Source organism: Typopeltis vanoorti, chromosome 15, assembly GCF_054136105.1.
Source record: "Typopeltis vanoorti isolate ZY-2024b chromosome 15, IOZ_Tvanoo_1.0, whole genome shotgun sequence".
Lineage (NCBI taxonomy): Eukaryota > Metazoa > Arthropoda > Arachnida > Uropygi > Thelyphonidae > Typopeltis > Typopeltis vanoorti.
This window is the reverse complement of record NC_143563.1, coordinates 83,228,492-83,255,753: the sequence shown is the minus strand read 5'-3', so window position 1 is coordinate 83,255,753 and position 27,262 is coordinate 83,228,492. Positions and strand designations below refer to the sequence as shown.

The following is a 27,262-nucleotide window of genomic DNA, read 5'->3' as shown; positions in this document are numbered from 1 at the left end:
TCTGGTGATGAAGAGACTTTTTTCTTTTCGTAATTTCATGAAAGCAGTGCGTTGGGCGGACGATAAATTACTTTTTGCAGGCGAAGACTGGGTGAGGATGTTGGCGATGTCAAGTCTGATGTTATTTGCTATCTCCGGCGCTAAGCGACAGATCCCACACTCGATATTAAACATTACATCAAGCACCAGCACTTCTTTTGGAGCGACCGCAAAATTGTAGCTGAGGCTTAGGGGACTGACGGCATCATCGTTGAGCTTGCATTAAGCTTCCTAAGATTTGGAAAACACTTATCACCAGAGGTTCAACCTTACATTCCAGGCCACCTACAACCACCCTTAGAGGGTGCCCCACCTAGATAGGATTTTAGTGTCACCCACGTGGTTGGGCTTAGTATTGTGTGGTATATGTGTATATGTTACATTAGTTTTTTGTAATCGCTGAAGATGTCTCAGTGAATGAGATGAAATATAGGAAGTATTAAATTCTGTTTTAATCCTTTCTGAGTGCTGCATACAATCCATTAAGCCTCTGACATGAAATATACATGTTATATTATCTGTAGACTGTTCCCTCCCCTTCTTTTTCTCTTTTCTTGCTCCTTCCCTCCTTGCTGAACTTTATTCTTCACAGCAAATGGGAATTTTCCATCACTCCCAGATATATGCCTTACCTAAGTAGACCTGCCCTTCCACAAAGCTTGGTCAGCAAGGAAGGATTAGACCAAAACCCCCTCAAATGCTAGATAATAAGTATAAAGGAGGCTGTAGGGCCAAAGACCACAAGTCACAGATGTGACTCTCTCTACCATATAACAGACCAGACTTAAACCCTTTGGGGGGGGGGGGGGTCTCCTCTTAAAGAGAAACTTAAGAAACACTACATGCAGACTAAGAACATAAAATCTAATAGAACCAATAACAGAAAATTATGTGTATACCTACAACTGTAAGTCATTATTAGGACAAACAAGATTAAGAGAATTACCATTAAAAGTAGAAAAGATAAAATGGGACATTGTTGGATTGAGTGAAACTCTGAGATTTGGTGAAAATAGTAGCAATCGAAAGAATGGACATCTACTCTATAATTATGGTGACTATCCAAGATCCCAAGGAAGAATTGGCTTCCTAATTAACTGCTCCATAAAAGATAAAATACAAGAAATAAAATATATCACATACCAGGATTGCAGAACTCTACCTTAAAATAAACAGACATTATAAATTAAGAATTATACAAGTTTATGCACCAACCTCAGAGCACACAGAGGAAGAAACAGATGCATTTTATGAAACACTAGATGAACTGGTAATTAGTAATGATACATTCTTTACAATCTTGATGGGAGACTTCAATGGTCAAGCAAGTGTAAGAGATGCACATCTAGCAGCAATTGGAAATGGACTAGGACAGAGAAATGAAAATGGGGAAAGATTGATAGAATTTGCTGAAATTAGGTCTTTATGTAATAAATACTTTCTTCAAAAAAAAAAGAAAAAAGGATATGGAAGTCCAGATGGAGAGATGTTTAATGAAATAAATTATACCTTAACAGAAATATACTGTCAAAGATACATATATAATAAATAGTTTTACAGGTAGTAACCACAGATTAGTGAGATCAAAAATTGCTGGCCTGGTTGGCTGAGTGGTTAGCTTATCTGCTCTCCAGTCAAAAGGCTGCAGGTTTGAATCCCACCGTGGGATGGATGTTTGTAATTGTCTGTGGAAATACTAGTGGCATTGGTGTAGTTGGTGGAATATGAGGGAGACAGAGTTGTAGGTGCCCTCCCTCAATGAGTCTTTGGACTCTCTGGAGGTGTCACGCAATAGTAATAATAATAAAAAGATGGGAAAGACAGAAAGTGATCAAAAGTAAAAGAACCTTTATTAATTTACCAAATCTGGAAAAACAAACAAAGAGCTCTTCCAGAAAGAGATAGAAAAATAGTTTTATAATATTGATATGAATGAAGACTTGGATAAAAACTATCAAATAATAACTGAGATCTTACTAAATAATATCAAAGGGATTGGTGGAATTAACCAAAAGAAGGATGAAAGAAAATTGGCTGATGGAACCGTAAACTTCTCAGAAAGAGATGAGAAATGAAGGGATCTAGACATGAGAAGTAAAATAGAATTCTTGTAGCTATGTAAAACAAAAAAATAAAAAAGATGATAGAAGAAATTAGAAACTTCAGAACAAGGTGAATTAGAATTACAATAGAAATCAATACGAGTCTAAAAGGAGTGAGAAATATTCCAAAATATCCATTTGTAATATCCCAAATGGAAGTGGAAGAAATATGCCCCAATGTTTGAAAAGAAGTTCAAAATGCAATGGGTAACATGAGTAATGGAAAGACACCAGTGAAGATGAGTTACCAATAGAGGTTCTGAAAGCAGGTGGTGTACCAGTCATTACAATGTTAAGTAAAATTTATACATCATGTCTAAGACAGAAGAGAATACACCAAGAGTTAGAACAATGTTATCCTCATTATAGTTTAAAAAGGGAGACAGAGAAGATAATAATTACTGTTGTATCAGTCTCCTTTCAACAATATACACAATTTTTACAAAAATTATTAGCAACAGAATACAAAACAGTCTAGATTTTTGTCAACCTCCAGAACATGCAGAATTCAGAAAAAATTACAGTACCACTGATCGTATATGTAATAAGACAAATAATTAAAAAGACCTTTAGATCTAGTATATTGATTTTGAAAAGGCATTTAATTCAATCTCATCATTAGTGGTATTGGTGTTTAGTTTGGAAGTCCTTAAAAATCAAGGAACTGAAAAAACTTACATTAATCTACTTAGTCATATATATAAATTTAACTGCATCTTTAAAATCAGGAACAGACATGAAATTTCCTATAAAAAAGAGAGTTAGATGGGGAGATGCCATTTCACCTAAATTATTTATAGCAGCCCTAGAAGAATAGAGGAATTATGGTAAATGGTAAAAAACAATCGTCTATGATTTGCTGATGACATTGTTTTAGGAAACTCTGCAGAAGAGCTTTAACAAATGATCACTGAATTGAATGCAGAAAGTAAAAAAAGAAAGGAAAGGAAAAAAGCAAGGACAAAAAACAAAAATAATCTATAATAAATACATCACCAAAAAGCCAGTAATGGAACACTAGGATGACTGTAAAGAAATTATACATAGAATTCGTTACCTTTGGTTGGATAGCCTCTGGGAAACACTGTAAAGCACTCAAATGAAGCATCCCAATCTACCTTAAAAGAAAAATACTCGACAGTTGTATACCGATCATGACATATGGATGTGAAACATGGACTTTGAGTAAAAAATTGACTAACAAGTTGAAGATTACCCAGAAGAAAATGAAAAGATCACCACTCAGTATTACCATTCTAGATAGCCAGTGCAATACTTGGATCTGAGCTCAGACAAGGGTGAGAGACATAAGAACCATTAAGAGATCCAAATGGCAATGGGCAGGTCATATTGCAAGAAGTAACACTCAAAAATGGACAAAGTTGATAGAATGGTATTGTCCAAAAGAGAACTACAGGAAGACCAAAGAGATAGTGAGAGGATTAGAGAGATGGTAGGAACTTAGTGGCATAGATGAAGTCCAGGAAGACTTTCGGGACTTCATCCAGCAGTGGACAGAAAATGGTTGATGATAATGAAAATCAACTGAAATAAGCTAGGCCCCCCCACCACATTTTCTTGATATAATAATGGATATCAAAACTTATGCACCAAGATCAAAATAGGACCCATGACAGACAATAATAATGTAAATTAAGAAGGCTGAAGAAAAAAAAAAAATGCTATTTTAATGAATAATTTTGCTAAAATTTTACAGTAGTAACTACTGTATTTTCAAAGCTCATATATATTATAAAAAACTGACATGGCAACAACAAGAATGTAAGCATGGTACAACCAAAAGTAGTTACAAAAATCAACAATGGCTATGGCTACAATCTAGCAAAATTTAGATATGGATATATGGTCAAGTTTATCATTAGGAGGAAACATATGCAATATGGACAGATTTCTTGAATGGTCTTTTATACTGGAATTGTTATGTAATTATATTCCCCGCCCACAAACACACATTTCCAATTTAATAGTTAGACCTATCTTCTCTGGTTTCATGTATGAATGCTATCTATTTTCTCAAAGACAAACCTCTGAAAGGTTCAAGTCTGTCCAAAAAGAAAATATACGAATAGTTAAAGGTAGCCTATGAATTGCATCTGCTTTTCATAGTCTAGTACAGTATGTATTTTATGACTGTACATCTGTGTGTGTTCATGGGCCGGTTTGCCTGTTCTGAGGAATAAAAAACCCTCTACCTCCATACAAGACTGGATAACTCACCTTTTAGTTGAAAGATATGAGATAAAGGTTCCTCATGTCATATATGGGAATCGAACCCAGGTCTTCTTTCCGACCAAAGGGCTTTGTCTATATCAACAGAGCTATGGAGGCTCACTGTATCTGGTGACAACAGCTAACTGAAATGGCTAGCTATTCTAACACTCCTTTAATACCAAGGGAATGATATAATATTAAGGTCAACCGTTTTGGCACGAGTACTATTATGTTTGGGGACTACTCAATGAGTTGTGAATTGCGTCACTGTTTACAAAGATGTTTCTATTGTTAGTTTATGTTAGTAAACCTCAGAAGAACAAATACTTTGGGTTCAGTTAAGTTAGTGTGTAATAATAATATGTACACCCTTGTAGATATATCTCCTGAAATAAATGAAACTGGGAACTGTTAAATACCGGTAGCTCTTGTTATATGCATTTTTGCACATATGCAGTTTTATTTCGGTACATAGAGACTACTGCCGTTTCCTATGCAAAGTGTGAAAGTTTCACGTATGCATCTTATTGGTCTAAAATAACTTCTGCATCCTTTGAGCAAGATGTCTGGCAAGAGAAAAACAACAGTGAAAAGAAAAACATGAATAGACCAAGTGAAGAAAAAGCCTAGGAAATATCATTCTTTAGAGGTGAAGTGAATCAATCAGTATCTTGCATACTGCTTGTTTGGGCTAACTGTTCTGGCTAATATTTCTCTCATTCTGCATAAATATGTTCATTTGGTTCCTCACATCAAGTTTGTTTATTCTATTATTTATATTGATATTAAATTTGCCATCTTCAATAAAAATTGTGCCTAAATATTTTACTTGTTTAACAGATTACATCATTAAGAATGCAGTTAATATTTTCCATATTCCAGCCTCATTTCATAATGTGTATTTTACTGATTTTCAGACCAAAGTTTTCATAGCAATCATTCAAATTATTCATCACGTGATCAACCGGTGATGAATAATAATAGAAAAGACAGCTTGCAGAATTGCACATCCTTCAATTCTAAATGTTGATATATAATTTTAAGTTAGGGTACACACAACTAGCACAACAAACACTGTTATAACAAAATAAATTTACTTCCTATTAAATTTACAGTTAGCTAAAGTGAATTTCATTCACTTTAGCTAACTGTCCACTATAACAAAATATTTCCATAATCCAAGAATTTGTTATAGCAAGAGTTAACACTGCTCAAAATTATGTCTCACTTACACCATATATTTTAAAAGTATTCAGCAGTCATTAGACCTAAGTACAGTTAACTCTCGATGTAGCAAACTTGCTTGCTATAACAAACTATGGAAAATCTCGAATGAAGCTCCACCGACACAAGGCTATACCTAAATGAAATTCTCTATATCACACCGTTATAATCATTTCAAGTGAAATTATCAAGTAGAGTGTAGAATTCCTTGTAGTTACATTTTAGCCTACTTTGGACAGACTGGTATGTAAGCCAGGATCTCATATCATTAAGGTTTCCAAAGAGGTGTGTTGCAATGAACAAAATCACTAAAGTTAAAATCATTCACCATTGTTTTGCACATTTGCATCATGAGGCACAATCATACAGTGTACATATCGATACTTCAGGTAGAAAAAAAGCAAAAACTTGAAATGTCGTAAGGCAACTCGAGTTGATATTTGACCAGAAATACTCAAATGTAGAAGTATAAAAATTTTACAGGGACTTAATTAAAGAGACCTGGTTAGAGGATTGAATTCCTAATGATTCAAGATCTTAAAGTATCCATCTATAAAAAGGGAAATAAATTTCATGTAATAATTAAAGAGTAACAATACTGCTGTTCCAGGTAAAATTTATGTGGCACACTTAAGAGAATAAAAAAAAATGCGGAATGGAAACTTGGAGAAGAACAAGCTGGGTTCAGGTCAAATACAGGTTGTCAGGAACAGATTTTTACTTTTACATAAATAGTTGAGAAATCATGGGAATATAACTATTACTTCTTCCTTTTTCCCTCTTTTTACCTTGCGGTGTTGAGGGTTTTCTATTCATTTAACCACAACCATATTCAAGGATAAGATGGTTAGCCCTATGCCTTCCAGTGTGTGTCCTATGTCTGTAGAGGCAACGAGTTCTTAAGGCCAGTTTGCCTGCTTGACGGATGAAAAACCCCAGGTAAACTGGAGAGAAAAACCCTGCAGTCAACACCCAAGACCGGCGAACTTGGCTATGTCTGAGAAAAATCCTTAAGCTCCTCACTTCGGCGACGGGAATTGAGCCCAGGACACTCCTTTCCCAGGCATATGGCTGCGAAGTGCATAGCCACTCGGCTAACCGTGCAGACCATAATACGTATGAATAACATGTGAGAAATATAACACGTATTTGAATTTAAATTTTATAGATTTGGAAAAAGCATATCATAAGGTGCCAAGGGAAAAGCTGGACAAAATGCTCCACTATATGGTGTAAATGAGACATTATATTGTATCAAACTATCTTTTCTTGTTCTTTTCAGCCATTTTCTGTCCAATGTTGGACAAAGGCTCCTCCAGTTCCTTCCACCTTTCTCTGTTCTTAGCAATAGTTGACCAATTTCTCCCAACAAAATTTTACAATTCATCACTCCACCTTCTTTTGGAATCCAGTTCATTAGTATGGTGGTCCATTGCCCTTCTGGATAGATGTCTAGCCCATTTCCATTTTAGTCGCTTGTGGTGAAGAATGATATCAGTGAAATGAGTCTGCTTCTTATCCAGGTGTTTCGCTTCTTATCTTTTAATGCGATGCATCAGCCTCTCCATTTTTCTTTGAGTTGTTGCTCGTTTATTTGTCAGTGCTTTTGGTAGAGACCAAGTTTCACAACCATAAGTGATGACAGGAAGCATATACTGGTTAAATGTCTAAACAGAGTGAGACATCATTATGTTGAATTTTTTTCTTGACAATTATTCATAAGACTATTACACTTTTTTTATAATCTTTGTCAAGTAGCTTTATTTTATCCTCCTACATGTTTCGCCAATCTTTTTCTATTGGCATCCTCAGGGAATACAAACTAGTAAGCTAAACTGAAGGTTACAGACTAGGTTTTAACTGATGGTTCTAATTCATACAAAAAAATTGGTATTGTGCGTGACAATGTGCGTGTCTCGTTAACGTGATTTATTCGTTATGGCTCATTACGCAATTGTTATGAAAGTTCATTTCTTTGATGTTTAATGATCTGATAAAAGTTTTCCAAATTTCTGGTAAATTTAGACCTTGATTCTTGTTTAGGTTTTCAGTTTTACGGGCGACTGTAGCTGCTTCTTTAAAGGTTCTTGAATGGTAGTTATCTTCTATGTATGGCATAAGGCTCTTATCCCACTAAATGTGATGGTTAGTAGAGGTAAAGTGGCACGAAAGGCCTGAAATGTCTTGTCTGTTATTTCTGACATACCCTGTGTGTTCTTTCTTTCTTGTTTCAAAGCTTCTAGAGGTCTGACCTACGTAACTAATACCACATGAGCAAGGTATATTATATACTCCAGAGTACTTGTAGAATGGGTGAGGATCTTTCGGTGATCTTAAAAATTTCCGAATAGTGTTGATTGGTTTGAATGCCACTGTGATCTTATGTGGTTTTAAAAGGTTAGCTAATTTTTTGGAAAGGTTGCTGACAAAAGGAATCGTAATTGTACTGATGTATTGGACGTCATCATGCTGTCGATGTGGTATATCAGTAAAGAGAATCTTGTTATAGAGTCTTTTTGGGTAACCATTTAAAGAAAGTTCTCTGGATATTGTGGTTAATTCCGTTAGTAGGTCATCCTTGTCTGTCGTATACTGTATAGTTCTTTTCTTGAGACTATGGATAATGCTAAGTTTCTGAGCTATGTGATGAGCTGAGTAGAAATGGAGGTAACGTCCAGTATTTGTAGGTTTTCTGTATACAGATAGGGTGATACTATTATTGGATTGTTTCTTTATTAAAATGTCAAAGAAAGGCAGTTTTTTATCTTTTTCCATTTCTAATGTGAATTTGATGGTATTGTGGAAACTATTGATTTGGTTGAGGTAATTCATTAGTTCTTCTTTCGTATGATCCCAAATGATAAAGATGTCATCTACATATCTGTACCAAATTTTCGGTTTTGGAATGATCTCGGTTAAGATTTTTTTCTCTAGATCTTCCACGAATAAGTCAGCACAAGGAGGTGATAGGGGACTACCCATAGCTAATCCAGTGAGTTGTTTGTAGATCGTTTTTTGCCAAATAAAACAGAAGTTAAACAGTGATCGAACAAAGTAGTGATGTTTTTTGGGAACAAGTTGTCTAAGATGTTGATGACTTCAACCACTGGAATGTTAGTAAACAGAGATGTAATGTCCAGGCTTGCTAACATATCCTCTTCAAAAATAGGGATGTTTTTTATTTTATCTATAAAATGTTTCGAGTTTTTAATATAAGTATCCGAGACGTGAATGCGTTGTTGTAAAATCTTCGCAAGATACTTGGACAGTTGGTAAGTGGGAGAATAGATTCCATCAACTATTGGACGTAATGGTATACCTTCTTTATGAATTTTTGGAAGGCCATACAATCTAGGAGTAAGTGGGTGCACAGATTTTAGTTTTTTTATAATTTCTATAGGTCAGTTATTCATTCTACGTAATAATTCATTGGTGTCATTATGGTTTTTTGTGGTAGGATCTCTACTGAGGACTTCATATACAGACCTGTCAGATAATAGATTTTTAATTTTTTCTGACAGGTCTGTATATGAATCTGTATACAGAAAACCTAGAAATACTGGACATTACCTTCATTTCAACTCAGCTCATCACATAGCTCAGAAACTTAGCATTATCCATAGTCTCAAGAAAAGAGCTATACAGTATATGACAGACAAGGATGACCTACTAACGGAATTAACCACAATATCCAGAGAACTTTCTTTAAATGGTTACCCAAAAAGACTATAACAAGATTCTCTTTACTGATATACCACATCGACAACGTGATGACGTCCAATACATCAGTACAATTACGATTCCTTTTGTCAGCAACCTTTCCAAAAAATTAGCTAACCTTTTAAAACCATATAAGATCACAGCGGCATTCAAACCAATCAACACTATTCGGAAATTTTTAAGATCACCGAAAGATCCTCACCCATTCTACAAGTACTCTGGAGTATATAATATACCTTGCTCATGTGGTATTAGTTACGTAGGTCAGACCTCTAGAAGCTTTGAAACAAGAAAGAAAGAACACATAGGATATGTCAGAAATAACAGACAAGACATTTCAGGCCTTTCGTGCCACTTTGCCTCTACTAACCATCACATTGAGTGGGATAAGAGCCTTATGCCATACATAGAAGATAACTACCATTCAAGAACCTTTAAAGAAGCAGCTACAGTCGCCCGTAAAACTGAAAACCTAAACAAGAATCAAGGTCTAAATTTACCAGAAATTTGGAAAACTTTTATCAGATCATTAAACATCAAAGAAATGAACTTTCATAACAATTACGTAATGAGCCATAATGAATAAATCACGTTAACGAGACACGCACATTGTCACGCACAATACCAATTTTTTTGTATGAATTAGACCCATCAGTTAAAACCTAGTCTGTAACCTTCAGTTTAGCTTACTAGTTTGTATTCCCTGAGGATGCCAATAGAAAAAGATTGGCGAAACATGTAGGAGGATAAAATAAAGCTACTTGACAAAGATTATAAAAAAAGTGTAATAGAGTGAGACATCGTTGTTTTGAAAAATGCTTTTCAATTATCTGAATGCACTATAGGCAAATTAAACTCTTCTATTTATTTTCTTTTGGAGTTCACAGTTTAGATCAATGAGATGACCTAAATATGTATGTGAAGAGACTCTTTCCAAGAAATTGTTTTCTATTATTATGTTTTTTGGTGTTGCAAAATGATTAAACATGATGTTAGTTTTTTTCTGTTTATTTTTAGGCCATTTAAACTATTTCAAATTCAGCTGTGAGAATTCAAAGAGATACAAGAAGATGATAAGTTTAGTTTAATCCTTTATCCAAGTGTGAGCAAACAAAGTTTGTGCCTGAAAGTATCTTCAGGACTGAGCTAAGGTGGTGCAACACCAAGGCAACTCCTGGCAAGAAATCTATCACCACTCCTATCTCAGTATCTCCCATAATGCAAAGCACATCTCCTTGTGGATATGTGTAATGCTATGCATTAAGGTAAGGGCCAGTACCCAGACCGGTTTCAACCTTTATTGAGGTCTCGTCAAGGGGAGCCAGGCCCAGTAGTGGACACACCAAGGTAGAAGCAATGAGAGGTCATCCCCACCTATAGGAGTTGCCAAAAGGTGTACAACCTTATTATTAAATTACTCCGAATTCAGAGAAAGATGTTGAGAGTTTATTTTTCACTTGGTTAGACTATAATAAGTTTAGTTTAATCCTTTATCCAAGTGTGAGCAAACAAAGTTTGCACCTGAAAGTATCTTCAGGACTGAGCTAAGGCGGTGCAACTCGTGGCAAAGGAGGAGAAAGCTATCATCACTCCTATCTCAGTATCTCCCATAATGCAAAGCACATCTCCTTGTGGATATGTGTAATGCTATGCATTAAGGCAAGGACCACTACCCGGACTGGTTTTGACCTTTATTGAGGTCTCATCAGTGGGAGCCAGGCCCAGTAGTGGAGACACCAAGATAGAAGCAATGAGAGGTCATTCCCCACCTATAGACGTCCTTTGCATATGGGAGATACTGAGATAGGAGTGATGATAGCTTTCTCCACCTTTGCCACGCGTTGCACCACCTTAGCTCAGTCCTGAAGATACTTTCAGGTGCAAACTTTGTTTTCTCACACGTGGATAAAGAACACGTAGTTCTTAAAAGAACTGGGCGATGGACTGAGTCCTTGACTCTTTATCCCGTCATCTGAATGAAGAGAATCTGTGTGGATGGGGTGTTATTGAGCTAAAAGCTCTAGTCATTGCTGAGTAACGGCGTTAACCGAGCCTCGGTTAAAACTTCATTGGCTACAGAATTGCCATCTGCTACCCTGGAAGTCCTAAAAAAGACTAGGCAACTTTTTCATCACTCCGGAGACACCAAGGCAGAAGCAATGAGAGGTCATCCCCACTTATAGGAGTTGCCAAAAGGTGTACAACCTTATTATTAAATTACTCTGGATTCAGAGAAAGATGTTGAGAGTTTATTTTTCACTTGGTTAGACTATAATAAGTTTAGGTTAATCCTTTATCGAAGTGTGAGCTAACAAAGCCTGAAAGTATCTTCAGGACTGAGCTAAGGTGGTGCAACACCAACCTTAGCTCAGTCCTGAAGATACTTTCAGGCACAAACTTTGTTAGCTCACACTTCGATAAAGGATTAACCTAAACTTATTATAGTCTAACTAAGTGAAAAATAAACTCTCATACAAGAAGATGGTTTCATGTTAAACCAGGTGTGAGTGAAGCGTGCACATTATCATCATCTATATAGATCACATTTTATATAAATGTAAGTGGCAATAAACCTGATATCAAAACTGGAGTTGTCAATCTCAGCTCTTTACTTTATGCAAATGATGTTTTACCCTAAATAAATCCAGTGCAAGTTTGGTGTGAAAATTTGGTATGAAAATAATAAGCAATAAAAAGCTACATAAAAATTAGCTATATACACATGACCATGTTCAAACCAATTTGAATTTATGGATATGAAAGATGGGTTAGAAATAAAAATTTCATCAAAGAGTGGAAACCATACATATGAGAGTTCTGAGAAAGATTAGGAGTGAACAGATGGTATCAAGAGCAGTAACATATTAAAAATGTTGATACTGGAAAAGATCTTGAGGTTGTTACTTTTCAGGAATGTGCTTGCAGAGCTAATCTCATGTGATATGGTCATTTAAACAGAACCCACACAGGAAGATGAAGATCTAAGTAGAGTGATACAGTAAGAAGTGCCTTCAAAAACTGAATCATATTAGATAACATTAGGGTCCTGACAGATAACAGATTAATTTGCAGGAACATTGCTGATAGGAAGATGAAATGATGCAATCTTTTCATGTGGAACTATTATAATAAAATGTACACCACCTGAGGGTATATATTAGCAACTTGATGACAATAAGATTTTTCTCGATTCTTCTTTGTTTCCTCCATATGAAAGTATGCATATCTTTAATGACTATTCTATCCCCTGAACAGAAATCTAATAAATTTATTAGTACTGATTAGCTCTCTTCAAATTTTTCCAAAACATTTCTAATATGTTTGAGATTCCCTTTCAACTCTGCTATTTAATGTCTTTGACAAGAAGTAACTTGTCTTATTACTTACTATTATAAAAATGGAATTAACTGGCGTAAAATATTCTTTATTTGTAGAATTTTCGCCCGAGTATCACAGGCATCATGAGTAGGTGCAAAGGCTTATTAAACAATAACTGATACATTCACAAAGCCCCACCTAAGTAGATAGTTCATCATCATCAAATTCCTGATATGTACCCTCATTACTAACTTCCTATCTACAATTTTCCTCCAAATCAGTCTGTTACTTGTCAAGACTCCAACATTATCAGATCTTATATTTCTATCGTCTAAGGCACTTTGTACTGTATCAATCCACCTATATCTTGGTCTTCCTCTGGGTCGTTTTCCTGCCAACCTGGCAGAGAAAACTCATTTTGCTAATCTTATCTCGCCCATTCTGTTTAAGTGACCATACTACCTGATAATAGCTCTGCTAACGCATTCTTGGATGCTAACAATGTCAAGTTCTTTCCTAATATCCTCGTTTTTAATACGATATTCCCATTGATGCCATCTGTTTATCTCTACTCTTTCTCATGACTCTCATAGCTGCAGTCTCTAGTCTTTGGTTTAGCTCTCTGATCCATAAGTTAAATCTGGTTTGAACACTGTCTTGTATACAGCTAATTTAGTGTTCTGACTAATTTCTCTCTTATTCCATATGAATTTATTCAATCGACTTCCTACCATACCAGCTTTGTTGATTCTGTTGTCTACTTCCATATTTAATTTACCATCTTCAGTAAAAATCGTACCTAAGTAGCTGAAATGTTTTACTTGTTCCACAGGTTCCCCATTCACAACACAGTTGACATTTTCAATGATTCTACCTATTTTCATTGTCTTTGTCTTTTTAATGCTGACCTCCATACTATATCTATTACAGCAGTTATTCAATTTAGTCAGGGAATCTTGCAAACTTGTAGTGGATTTATTTAAAAGTATAACATCATCTGCATAAAGAAAAGAGCTGACATTAACGTCTCAAATTCTGATATCATGTTTAATACCACTTTCCTTCATAATGTGATCCATATAGATAATGAATAACAGAGAGGATAATGTACATCCTTGTCTCACACCATGATTTAACATTAAACCATCTTCCTGCATTTCTTTCAATTCTAACTGCTGACTTACAGCTCAAATAAAAACTAAGTATCGCTTGATATAATGTCCCATTGACATCATATAACTGTAGCGTTATATGGTGTCATATAACTTTTCCAGATCGACAAAACTTAAATACAGATCTTTGTAATACTCCCATGCTTTTTCAACTATTTGTCGTAAAGTGAAGATCTCATCCTGACAGCCTCTATTTGGCCTGAATCCAGATTGTTCTTCACCAAGCTTTTCTTCCACAATTCTTCTCAACCGTTTCTCAAGTATACATGCATAGATCATGCCTGGTACACTCATTAGGGAAATACCTCTGTAATTCTCATATTCAGTTTTATTTCCCTTTTTATATATATGGGTACTATTAGAGCTATATTGACCAATCATCAGGAATTTGTCCCTCTGTCCAGGCTTTCTGAACGATGCAGTGCAGCCACAGTGAGACTTTCATACCACCATACCTCAGCATTTCTGGTCGAATATCATCTACTCCTGCTGCCTTTCCATATTTTGGATCACCTTTCTGGTTGATCCAAAAGTCACAGAAAAAGTAAAAATTCAATAATTCGAAAAGTACAGACAGTAGCACGATGCGATTTTCACAGAAATGCACAGAAAGACATGGGATTTTTTTAATAACAAAAAATTTTATTGCCAGAATAGTTACATTTGTCATTGACAGGTGGCGTTGTTGTGGTCCCCGAGCTGCTACCTGTTACTATTTAAACCATGAGGTATGTAAATTTTAGATGTAGTGAATACTGAAGTTAAACTTTCAGCATTTAATGTTTATTACTGAAGTTAAACATTCTGCCAAGGTGAGGCATGTTATCGTTACAAGATAAAGCACTTTTAGTTAAGCTCTATTATCAGAACTCCAAATGTGCAAGTGTGGCTTTGCGCACCTATTGTTCGATGTGGGGTATTAAAAGTGCTAAGGGACCTCATGCACAACTGCAATAGTTTTTTGGGTCTTCTGCTTCTTTCACGTGCTTCCAAACTGCCAGTGTCCTCAAACCTTTTCATCAAAGCTATCTGTTCCTCACTGATAGCTTTGATGAAAAGGTTTGAGGACACTGGCAGTTTGGAAGCACGTGCAAGAAGCAGAAGACCCAAAAAAACTATTGCAGTTGTGCACAAGGTCGAACACGAGACCGACACACAATCGGCAGCTTCTGCACATGGGGAATGCAGTGCGCGTGAAATTTCAAGACGAACTGGCATTCCATATGGGACTGTGTGGCAATCACTCAGGATCATCCTCAAGAGGTATCCTTACAAAATCCAACACATACAGGAACTGAAACCAACCGATTTCGAGAGACGTCATGAATTTGCAAATTGGGCTTTTCAACAGATGGAAAACAATGTGGACTGGCTGTCAAATGTCCTGTGGACTGACGACTTTTCCTGTGGACTTTTCACTTAAACGAAGTGTAAATGCTCACAACTGTCGCATCTGGGTGAGAGGAACCCACACGCGATTGTGGAAACCCCTTTGCATCAGCCAAAGGTGAGAGCATGGTGTGGGTTCACTGCATCATTAATTATAGGCCCCTTTTTCTTTGAGGAAGTCCACAGCGGTACATTTCAAACTATTTCTGTCACAGGCGAGCGTTATGCAGTGCTTTTAAGAGACGGCATCATTCCCTCCTTACAAGAGAGAAAAGCGCTCCATAGTCTAACATTCATGCAGGATGGAGCACCTCCGCACATCATAGGTCCTGTCCAGCACCTGCTACAATCAACATTTGGCAATGACTGTGTCCTCAGTCGTGCTTTCCCACATGAATGGCCACCAAGATCTCCAGACCTTAGACCTTGTGACGTCACAGGTGTACAGAGCTGGCCGACATCATTGGCCATGTTGAAAGAAGCTATTCGTCATCATGTGATAGGAATTACAGCTGAAACCTTCTTTGATGCTGTGCAGGGTGTTGTGCCATGTCTGACAATCGTCACATTGAACATTTATAATCCTAGCTGCATTGTGAACTGTGCTGCGCTACTGCACAAACTACTGACACAACGGAAGTGCCACCTGTCGGTGGCAAATATAACTATTCTGGTAATAAAATTTTTTGTTATTAAAAAAAATCCCATATCTTTCTGTGCATTTCTGTGAAAACTGCATCGTTCTACTGTCTATACTTTTCGAATTATTAAATTTTTACTTTTTCTGTTACTTTTGGATCACCCAGTATATATATATGTGTGTGCATATTAAATATAACAGGCTTTTTTAAATATAAACCTGGTTTTAATCCATTTCCCAAGTAAGCAAACAGACAAGAAAGTCAAGTTTGCGCCTGCAAGTAGTGCAAGTATGGGTGACCCGCACGTAGTGCAAGTCTTAGGCAACTCGTGATAAAGGTGGAATAAGCTATGATCACTATTCTTAATATTTACCCTTAATGTAAAGCGCATCCCCTTGAGGAGATGTATGATGCTATGTATTAAAGGCAAGAGGCCACTACCCAGACCGGTTTTGACCTTTATTGAGGGAGCCAGGAATTCCCTCAATAAAGGTCGAAATTATCAGTGGGAGCCAGGCTTAGAAATACCAAGGTTTAAGTAATACAGAGATTATAAATATCTTACCATAAGGTGCTTTGACCTTATTAAATAAAAATCTCAGGATAAGAGATAGATGTAGAAAGGTTTTTTTACCTTGGGTACAATATACATTAAAGATACCAGGCAATTTTAAATATAAATCTGGTTTTAATCCATTTCTATGTATGTATGTATGTATGTATGTATGTATGTGTGTGTGTGTGTGTGTGTGTGTGTGTGTGTGTGTGTGTGTGTATACAATTACAAAAGTTAGGAAAGATTTGATGATTTATAGAGTACTATCTCCTATAAAGGGGAAAGACATAGACCATCAGATCTGTTTAGGTTAGGGGAGTGAAGTAATGCTTCACATGTTTCTTTGTAAAGCCGTTCCATTAGGAACTACTTTTGTAAATGACTTTTGTCTTTTTCCAATGAACTCTATGTCTAGTGTTGATGGCAAGTCCAGACTGTTCAGGTTCAAGGTACTGAACATACAACTTGTGTTCTTCTAACCTGATCTGAGCAGATATTCCTGTTTGTCTGAAATATGATAACCCACAAGAGCAGGGAAATCTAGTAGACACCTGGATAGCTGAGATGTGGAAGCTTGTCCTTTCGAGACGTGGACAAGTCTCGAAAGGACAAGTCCTTTCGAGACTTGTCCTTTCGAGGAATGTAGAGATTTTTCTGATGGGTCAAAAGGCACACTAATATTTAGTGGTTTTAACACTTTAGCTATGCATTCACTAATGCCTTCCACATAGGGGATAGGTATACGTGTTATTTCTTCTGTATATACTTCGAATTCTAGGGTGAACTGGATCCTTGAATGAAGTGCATTTATATTTTGAAAGAAACTGTTGTAATTTTTCCGAAGTGACCTTCCATATGGCAAAAATGTCGTCCACATATCTGAACCAAAGGTTAGGTCTGGGTGAGATGTTTTCAAAAATACGTTGTTCGAAGTGCTCCATGAGGTAGTTGTCAATAGCAGGAGATATAGGATTACCTATTGCTGTTCCTTCGATTTGTTGGTATAACTGGTTTTTGAAGGAAAAATAACCAGACTTTATTAAAAATTCAAACAATTTGACTATGCCTGGAGGAAATTCTTGGTGCAGTGATTCAATGCTGTCCACTAACGCTATTAGTGTTGCCTTTCGGTCCATCAGAAAAATCTCTACATTCCTCACGTCTCCAAAGGACAAGTTTCCACATCTCAGCTATCCAGGTGTCTACCATATTCCCTGCTCTTGTGGGTTATCATATTTTGGACAAACAGGAAGATCTGCTCAGAACAGGTTAGAAGAACACAAGTTGTATATTCAGTACCTTGAACTTGAACAGTCTGTACTTGCAGAGCATGCCATCACTAGACAGAGTTCATTGGAAAAAGACAAAAGTCATTTACAAAAGTCGGTTCCTCATGGAACGGCTTTACAAAGAAACATGTGAAGCATTACTTCACTCCTCTAACCTAAACAGATCCGATGGTCTATATCTTTCACCATTATGGGAGATAGTACTCTATAAATCAGCAAATCTTTCCTAACTTTTCTAATTGTATACACATATATATTCAATTTTATATATATATCTTAAAGATACCAAGCTATTTTAAATATAAACCTGGATTTTTACTCCATTTCCCAAGTAAACAAACAGACAAGTCAGTCAAGTTTTCGCCTACAAGTGTTGCAAGTCTAGCAGACCCTGCACGTAGTGCAAGTCAAGGCAACTTGTGGCAAAGGTAGAATAAGCTCTGATCACTATTCTTAATATTTACCCTTAATGCAAAGCACATCTCCTTGAGGAGATGCAAGATGCTATGGATTAAAGGTAAAGGGGCCACTACCCAGACCGGTTTTGGCCTTAATTGAGGTCTCATCAGTGGGAGCCAGGCTTAGAAATACCAAGGTTTAAGTAATACAGAGCTTATAAATATTTTACCAAAAAAGTTACCATAACTTTGACCTTATTAAATAAAAATCCCAGGATGAGAGATAAATGTAAAAAGGTTTTTTACCTTGGTTATAATATACGTTAAAGATACCAGGCTATTTTAAATATAAACCTGGCTTTTTACTCCATTTCCCAAGTAAACAAACAGACACGTCAGTCAAGTTTGCGCCTGCAAGTCTAGCTGACCCTGCACGTAGTGCTAGTCAAGGCAACTCGTGGTAAAGGTAGAATAGGCTCTGATCACTATTCCTAATATTTACATTTATACTTACTATTCTTAATGCAAAGCACATCTCCTGGAGGAGGTGTATGATGCTATGTATTAAAAGCAAGGGGTGTGTTTGTTTACTTGGGAAATGGAGTAAAAAACCAGTTTTATATTTAAAATAGCTTGGCATCTTTAACAAACATTATACCCAAGGTAAAAAACTTACTACATCTATCTCTCATCCTGAGATTTTTATTTAATAAGGTCAAAGCACCTTATGGTAACTTGTTTTGGTAAAATATTTATAAGCTCTGTATTACTTAAAACTTAGTATTTCTTAGCCTGGCTCCCACTGATGAGACCTCAAAGGTTGAAACTGGTCTGGGTAGTGGCCCCTTGTCTTTAATACATAGCATCATACACCTCCTCCAGGAGATGTGCTTTGCATTAAGGGTAAATATTAAGAATAGTGATCAGAGCTTATTCTACCTTTACCACGAGTTGCCTTGACTTGCACTTCGTGCAGGGTCAGCTAGACTTGCAACACTAGCAGGTGCAAACTTGGCTGACTTGTCTGTTTGTTTACTTGGGAAATGGAATAAAAAACCAGGTTTATAAGCTTGGTATCTTTAACATATATTATACCAAGGTAAAAAACTTACTATACACACACACACACACACACACACACACACACACACACACATATATATATGTTGTATATATATATAGAGAAAAAAAATTTTTTTTTTTTCCAAAATAAATTTAGGAAATTTAATTTTAGCTACTTAGGTAGCGCTTTGTGAATATATCAGTTATTGCTTAATTAGCCTTTGTATTTATACTGATGATGCCTGTGATACTCAGGCGAAAATTCTACTAATGAAGAATATTTTACGCGAGTTAATTCTGTTATTATAATAATAATAATTATTATTATTATTATTGTTATTGTTCCGGACAACTCCAAGGAGTCGACAGACTCATCGAGGGAGACCCTAACATCATGTCAAGAACAACTATGTGACATTGACACAGTATCTATCACACCTTGCCTTGAATAATAAGTAATATGTCTACTCACGGTATTTCCTTACTGAAACTTATAACTTGTCTTATGTCTGCTACATTCTCTAATGACAAAAAACAATTCTTCTGCTTCTTCTGTAATAGAGCCATCTGTAAAATCACAGACACAAATAAGTCTTGTTGTTTAATTTATCATCTTCAAATTTGTCTGGATCACTCTTCTTTCTCACCTGCTAAATGACAGGTTGAGTCCCTATGTACAAATATTTGCCATCTGGTTCTATCTCGGGCCATTTCTGTCATCTGTCTGAAGCTTGATAATGGTGACCTTTCCTGTAAAGACCATAGCCAAATTCTTTTTGGTCTGCCTCTTGATCGTCTTCCTCCAATGTTTCCATTCAAGACTATATTTGGTAATCTTTGAATGGACATTTTCTGGAGATGTCTAAACCATCTTAATTGCTGTTTAAGAATTATAGCTATGATATCTTCTCTATAGTTAAATTCGTGTTTAACTTGCCCATTTGTTTTGTGTTCTGACCAGTGAATCTCATTTATTTTTCTAAGAATTTCATTTCAAATACTCTGATTTTCTGTATTTCTTTCTGATTAAGTGTCCAAGTCATGGCTCCATATGTTGCTGTAGGTATAATAATGGTTTCATGGTTTTTAGTTTGAGGGTTTTTGAAATGCTGTTATTTTTTCATATTTTGTTTAATTTATTCATATTAGACCATCCTTTGTTAAATCTGTATTTTACTGTTTCTGTGTTGTTAAAGTTGTGAGAAATAACTGCCAAGATATATGAATTGCTTTACTTGTTCAAGTATATTGATTTTCTAAGTTTATTGAAATTTTTTCCTCATATTTTCATTGTTTTTGTTTTGCTTAGATTGATTTTAATTCCAAAAGTTTTGCATTCTTCATTTAAAATTTGTATTGTTTTTTTCTAATTGTTCTTTAGATTCTGCAAGAATATTATCATCTGCATAATTGATGTGGTAGAGTGATCTTTGGCTATGAATTTGCATATTTCTTCAGGATAGATAAATAAATTTGGTGAGAGTGGGCAACCCTGTATGACTGTTTTTCTTTGAATTTGTTTATTTTTATTTCATTAAATTTAGCAGTTGCTTGGGTATCTTTATAATAATTTGTAATAAAAGTATGTAGTTCTGAATCTGGATCACTCTATTGAATTAATATTTGTGAACTTCATATTTGTATTTAGTGTTGGATGCTACAGCTGCTTTCTTCCTATGATCATTATATTGTTATTTAGAAGCACTGAACCTAAAACAGGTTCTCACAGGTAACCCTTCTCAGTAAAATTAATTATATCAATGTACAGTATATTTCTGCAATTCCTCTGCCAACTCTACCTATTTCCAATTGATGCCTCTCATGTTTTGATTGAGTTTGTTTTAATAGCCAACTTTTCGGAGTTTATACTGGTTCGTGGACAAAAACATGACAAGAACTAATTTAAGTGGGTGACACTTCAGCCTGCATGGAGTTTCATTATGTTGTCTTATGTACTAAGCATTTAATTTGTTGTTTAAGCCAATACATGACACAATTTGCTCAACTAGTTCCAAATTACCAGTTAATCCTCGTTCAGTATCTATGCACATATCTAATGATACGGGTTCAGAATTCCTGTTTAGTTCGTTCTCCACAGAGCTTTTCCAGTTATTTAGCTGGAAACCCTTAGGCAACCTCATTACAATGTACAAGACAGTTTTTACTAAACCTTCTACATGAAATTTGTGAAGCAAATCAACAACATAGGCATTGCTGCATGATATAAATGTATTTTTTAAAAAATAAAATAAAATCTACCTTTCCATCATTATCAAAGGAATCAAAAAATATTCCAAGGCCAGTCCAAACATCATTATTGCCAAACACAGGGCCTTCGATGCCTTTTTTGTCCAAATACCAGAAAGCCTAAATATAAATAAATATGACATGTTAGACAAAGAGCAGGAATTTAGGAAGATATTTAGTCAATGCTGACTGAAGATAAATTTGTCTATGACAATACTACTTGTTAAAATGCATAACTGATGATTTCATATCTATTCAATGTAATTGCTTTAGATATCATTTACATTATATTTTAGGCTACATTTACTCGTGTCTGCACTCTTCGAAAGGTTCTCTTTTTCAAGTTCTACATACATTCAAGTTTTCAACAGCAGCAAACTCCCAATGAAATGAAACCCCCAAAATCATTATCAGATCAAATGCACTACAACAAAGTAAATACACTATAATGAAAACTGATAGACATTTACTTATACAGCTGTTTTTTTAAGTACAGTATTGCATACATAGATACATAGTCAACATATACCAAAAATAGATGTAAGCTCCTATCACTAGTGTAAACTTTCATGTAGTTAATAGTGATATTTTACCTGCTTTTAGTAAATATTTAAGATTTTCAGATCAATAATTGTTCTTTTGGATTTCAATCCATAAGGATAAAAAATAAAAAAAAATTAACAATACGTTCATATTCAGAAATGTATTTTAAAATAAATTCTAATTAAAAAAAAAAAAGATCTTACTAAATTTATAAAAGGATACTCAAAATATATGCAGTTTCTTTAATGGTGATCTTATAATATAGGAGTAAGCATCTAATATGTTCAGCATCAACAACTATTGGAAGGATAATAAATATCAATCATTGTTTTATAAGCAAATAGGGTAACAAAATTTACCATTGAATTTTAAAAGTTTCAAAGTGACTTAGAGCTCATAAAACCTCCAACTTTCAGCATGAGCTGCTCCTGTACTGCATCTTAAGGTAATGCATTAAGAGCAGTAAAACAACTCTCTTCAAGAGCCCATATGTCTGTCCTTTTAAATAGATCAGATTAGGGGTTTCATTGGTTAAATTTAGTCAACAGATATTTTAAACCATTAGTTCTCATCAAAAACAATGAACTTTCTCTAATGACTAAAACTGTTCACATTTAAAATTTTTGAAAAATTTCAAAGTGGCCTCTCAAATGGTATTTATATAATAATTATAGAAATAATTGCCAAGGAAATTTTTTTTTTTTGTTTTTATTAAAATTCAAGTTTACAATAGATAGGGCATTTTAATTAGTTTAATTTAGGTTGAGTGTTATTTAACATTTTATATATGAATACAAAATTCAATAGAGTACTGCATGCTATAATATATAGAAAACATTGAAATTTTGAATTAACAGCAATAGTATGCCCTAGAATGTTAATTATAATTTGAATCTAAGGGATTGACATGATTTGTGCATTATTATATATACTCCAGTTCAGTTAACTTACTATATGGACAGTGACTGAACAAGCATTTCAAGAACTAACAGCAGAAAAACTAAATTGAAGTGTATTACTGTGTCTAAGGAAAAGTGAGCAATGTTTTGCATTATTCATGGCTCCAAGACAAAGTTTTAATCCATTCTTAAAGAATGCTTCTGATTTCTCATTTGTGAGTTCTGTTAGAGATTTTTTTTTAGTGCTAGGAATGTGAAATGGTGCTGCAGGATACTTTTTCTTGGCTGAGTATTCGAAAAAGTAAATCTCCTTGCCTGAAGATACTGGGCTGGTAACAGACTAATCCAGTGTTAATTTCAATGACAAATAAATAAATAAATAAAAATAAAAATAATAATAAAATAAAAAATAAATAAAAATACTATAAAGGTATATTTACTTAAAAATTAGGAAAGTTAAACTATATTGCTAATTGCAGTATTATTACAATTGAAGATTTTCTTTAAGATTCTGTTGTGCAAAGTGTACAATTTTTGCACAAAGATATTTCTGTATGTTTCTTCTAAGCTACAAATTATATACTAAATTCTTGAACATACCATTGCCTGTCTGTATAAAAAAAATTAATTGATACTATACATTTAATGCTGTGCAATCTCTATGATATATATCTTAGTTTTAACTGATTGTAATTATTAAAACAAATTTATGCTATCAGCTACAGCTAATGCCTTTTATTCCTGTATAGGGAACATGCAAGGCCGTTTTTATTCCTATCTAACTTTTGGAGACTGAGTGGGCAGTTCAATCTCCACTGGCAGCCAATCAGATATCTGGTCCAAGGCTATCACTAAGTTAATTGCCACGTAGTGAAGAGAGGCTCAAGTGCTGCCATCTCGTGGTCTTCATAATACAAAACCAGAGCTTAGGTACTGGAAAACTTAGTATCAGGAGAAGATCTAAGAAAATAACACCATATTTTTAATGTCTGAAAATAGTGTGGGTTTGACAGTCTATTTTCTTGAGTTTATGGGACGAAAAATCCGAGTTTCCAGGAGAAAAAATCCGCTTCCCTGTGCCAGAGGTCGACTAACTTAGGAACCAGTTCGAAAAAAGCTTAGAAAATGTTCCTTTAGTTCATGAATAGATTTGAACCCAAGTCTTCATTCATGTGGTCAAACAACGTGGAGTGCAAACACCATTTCCACTGAGCTACACAGGCTCCTGAATAGGCAAATTGCTTAATGCATGTAGTAACATAATAATGTAGGCAGTAAACCCTTTAAGCTCAATACAAGTAGTTTTATGCAATGTGGCCAGAAATGTGTGTTAATTATGCAGGGAGGTGGAGGGATGATGCTTGAGTGAGATGTCTAATGAAGGATTAAATTAACTGACATGGCAGGGACAGAAGTGTGACAGGTAATATGGAAGTAGAAGAAAAAACAGAATACAATATGAGAGAAATTTCATTGCTTTTTCTTTCTTTCTTTCTCTCTTGTTTGTATTATATATTTCATAGTTTTGACAAGTAATTCATAATACAAAACCAGAGCTTAGATACTGGAAAACTTAGTACCAGGAGAAGAGCTAAGAAAACAGATGAAAAAATATATGAGAGAGAAAGCGAAAGAAAAAGAAAATGTTAAGCTGATGTACAAATGATTGTGTAATGAGGGATGTCATGAGTAAATTACAAAAGGTGTTGTGCAGGAGCAAAGATTTATGATACGGATAAGGCTATATTCAAGTAGATAGAAAAAAAAGTGGATGATAATGTAACAACTTATTTTCTTTTAAGTCCTTTTTTAGAACAAAAGGACTTAAAAGGAGATAAATATCTTAACACAAAACATACGAAATTTGTTAAATGAGGAAAGCGCAAAAGAGACAAGATTGTGGGCCTGTTACCAAGATATGACATGAATGGGCTGAGAGCAAGCTGCAACCAGTAATGATTCAATACGAAGACTGCACCAAAAAATAGTATGCACATTGTGTCCATGCATAGTGTTTTTGACAGTAGAAAAGATTTGTAACAGGATGGATTACACTTAAATGAATTTGGAATTAATTGCTTGAAGAAACTGTTCAGTGAAGAGTGAATAAGGGAAATGAGATATGACAAGGTTGCCACATACACTTAAAGTGGGAGATTGGTAACAGAATGTGAAAGAATGGTATGGATGGGATGGCTCTAAAAATAATGGGGACTAGTTTTGTCAGACAAGAAAAGAAATGAGTACAGCAGCTTGGTAAAGAATTCCACTGATAAATCACTTAAGCTACTTATCGAAGTACCATGTTATAACAGTTACTTGAATATGCATCAGTCTAGTCGTTAGTTACCATGCACGTTCATTGATGTCAGAAGGATAAATATAAAAGCAATTAATTTTAAGCATTGGTAAATTATATGATATTTACCAATGATTGCAAATGATTAACCCTGATTTACAAAAGATAACGTGCTTACAAGAATAAAATGTACAGGTACAGTATATTCAGGAAGGGCAGACAGAATGCAAAGGGTAAGGAAACATTGCTAATGACTACATAGGGATTAAATCCAACAAGAGTAAAACATCACAACAATAATGGTGATAGTACAGGCAAAGGGTCCAAGCTTTTTTGGATACTATACATTACTAAAATAAAGAGCCCAAAGGCTTCAGTTCAGTGATAAAAAATTACATAAGCAAAGTGGATATTAGATCTAGCATTATTTCAAAGCTGAATGTAGAAACTCTGAAAGTTTCATAAGGTAAGCTTACGGGAATACACTCCCCAGCATTCACAAGTTGCCTTAGATACTTAGGCACTGCCTAAGTGTCTAATATATATATATATATATATATATTTGGCTTTGATTAGTCCATTTTGATAAGGTTTCACTGGCCTGACAGTTGTTTATAACTGGTTGGTTCTCATCAGAGACCAGGCAGAAACCTTAAGAAAGCAAAAACTCTTATTCAGTACTAAGGAACTTGAAATGTCAGAGAAATGAATTTTTCATAAACAAACTCTCAGCCAGTGCATAAAAGTAATTACTAAAATAAAGAGACTAAAGGCTTCAGTTCGGCGATGCAAAATTACATAAACAAAGTGAATATTAGATCCAGCAGTATTTCAAAACCGAATGTAGAAACTATGAAAGTTTCGTGAGGTAAGTTGATCAGAGAGCTTATGGGAATACACTCCCTGGCATTCATGAGTTGCCTTAGTATGGACTACTTAAAAGACATACTTGTTGAGAACTGGTTGGTTCTCAGTTCAAAATAGCTGTCAGGCCAGTGAAACCTTATCAAAATGGACTAATAAAAGAGGAATATACAGACACTTGGGCAGCATCATGTCTTTAAGTAGTTCACACTAAGGCAATTTGTGAATGTTGGGGAGTGTATTCCCGAAAGCTCTCTCTGGTCAAGTTACCTTACGAAACTCATATTTTCTACATTTGGCTTCGAAATAACACTGGATCTAATATCCACTTTACTTATGTAACTACATTACATTTCTATAATGCATAGAATATATCAAAAGCAAATGCTCAGTTTCCCCTCTCTCATGCCAAAGACAATTTACAAATACCAGTTAAAAAAAAAAAAAAAAAAAAATCTAAGTTTATATAGCAACTTTTTTGGTAAAATTCTGTAAAATAAGAATCTGTGAACTGTCAATGATACAGAAAATCTCAGATGCAATTCAAACTAATTTCAAGTTACACAAACTTTTTTCTGTCAAACAATAGATGCCAAATTCTTTGTTAGTAGGAAAAGTCGAAATTAAAATGATACCACATCTGTATGCCAATCCCCCCCCCCCCAAAAAAAAGCACTATTATATATGTATCCATCACTATTTGCTTCAGAAAATTTTCTTCAAATAAATAATTTACTTTTTGTACCTTTAATACTTCCTATATTTCGTCCTAGTCACTAGGACATCTACGGGGATTACAAAAAAATTAATGTAACATATGCACAAATAACAAACAATACTAAGCCTAACCACGTGGGTGACACTAAAGTCCTATCTAGGTAGAGCGCCCTCTAAGGGCATTAGTAGGTGGCCTGGAATGTAAGGTGGGAACTCTGGTGATGAGTGTTTCCCAAATCTTCGGAAGCTTAATGCACCCATATTTATTGAGATTTGGTTGGTTTTTGAGAGCTGCTGCTGCTTCTAAGAAAAGTCTCTCTTTCTTGAATTTGCTGTGGTGGAGCATGGAGGTTTTCTTCCATGATACTCTGTGGGTGGTGTCCAAAACATGGTCAGACAAGCCTGAATGGCCATAGTTGTGTTTGAAGATGTAAGACTTGTGTTCCTCTAGACGGATGGATGCTGATCTGCCTGTCTGTCCAAAGTACGCCAGCTTACAGGAACAGGGTACTTTGTAAACTCCAGGTTTACACCCACCACCCACAGAGTAT

At 35.2% G+C, this 27,262-nt stretch overlaps 1 protein-coding gene across 1 annotated transcript in view; it reads right to left on the bottom strand.

Annotated features, from left to right (window-relative positions):
- The window catches only part of ergic53 (lectin, mannose binding protein ergic53), a 229,324-nt gene that overhangs the window by 164,672 nt on the left and 37,390 nt on the right, over positions 1-27,262 (bottom strand). The window contains exon 4 of the mRNA XM_090404652.1: positions 21,402-21,509. Within this exon, the coding sequence (XP_090260778.1) occupies positions 21,402-21,509 (108 nt within the window). The remainder of the gene's footprint in view (positions 1-21,401; positions 21,510-27,262) is intronic.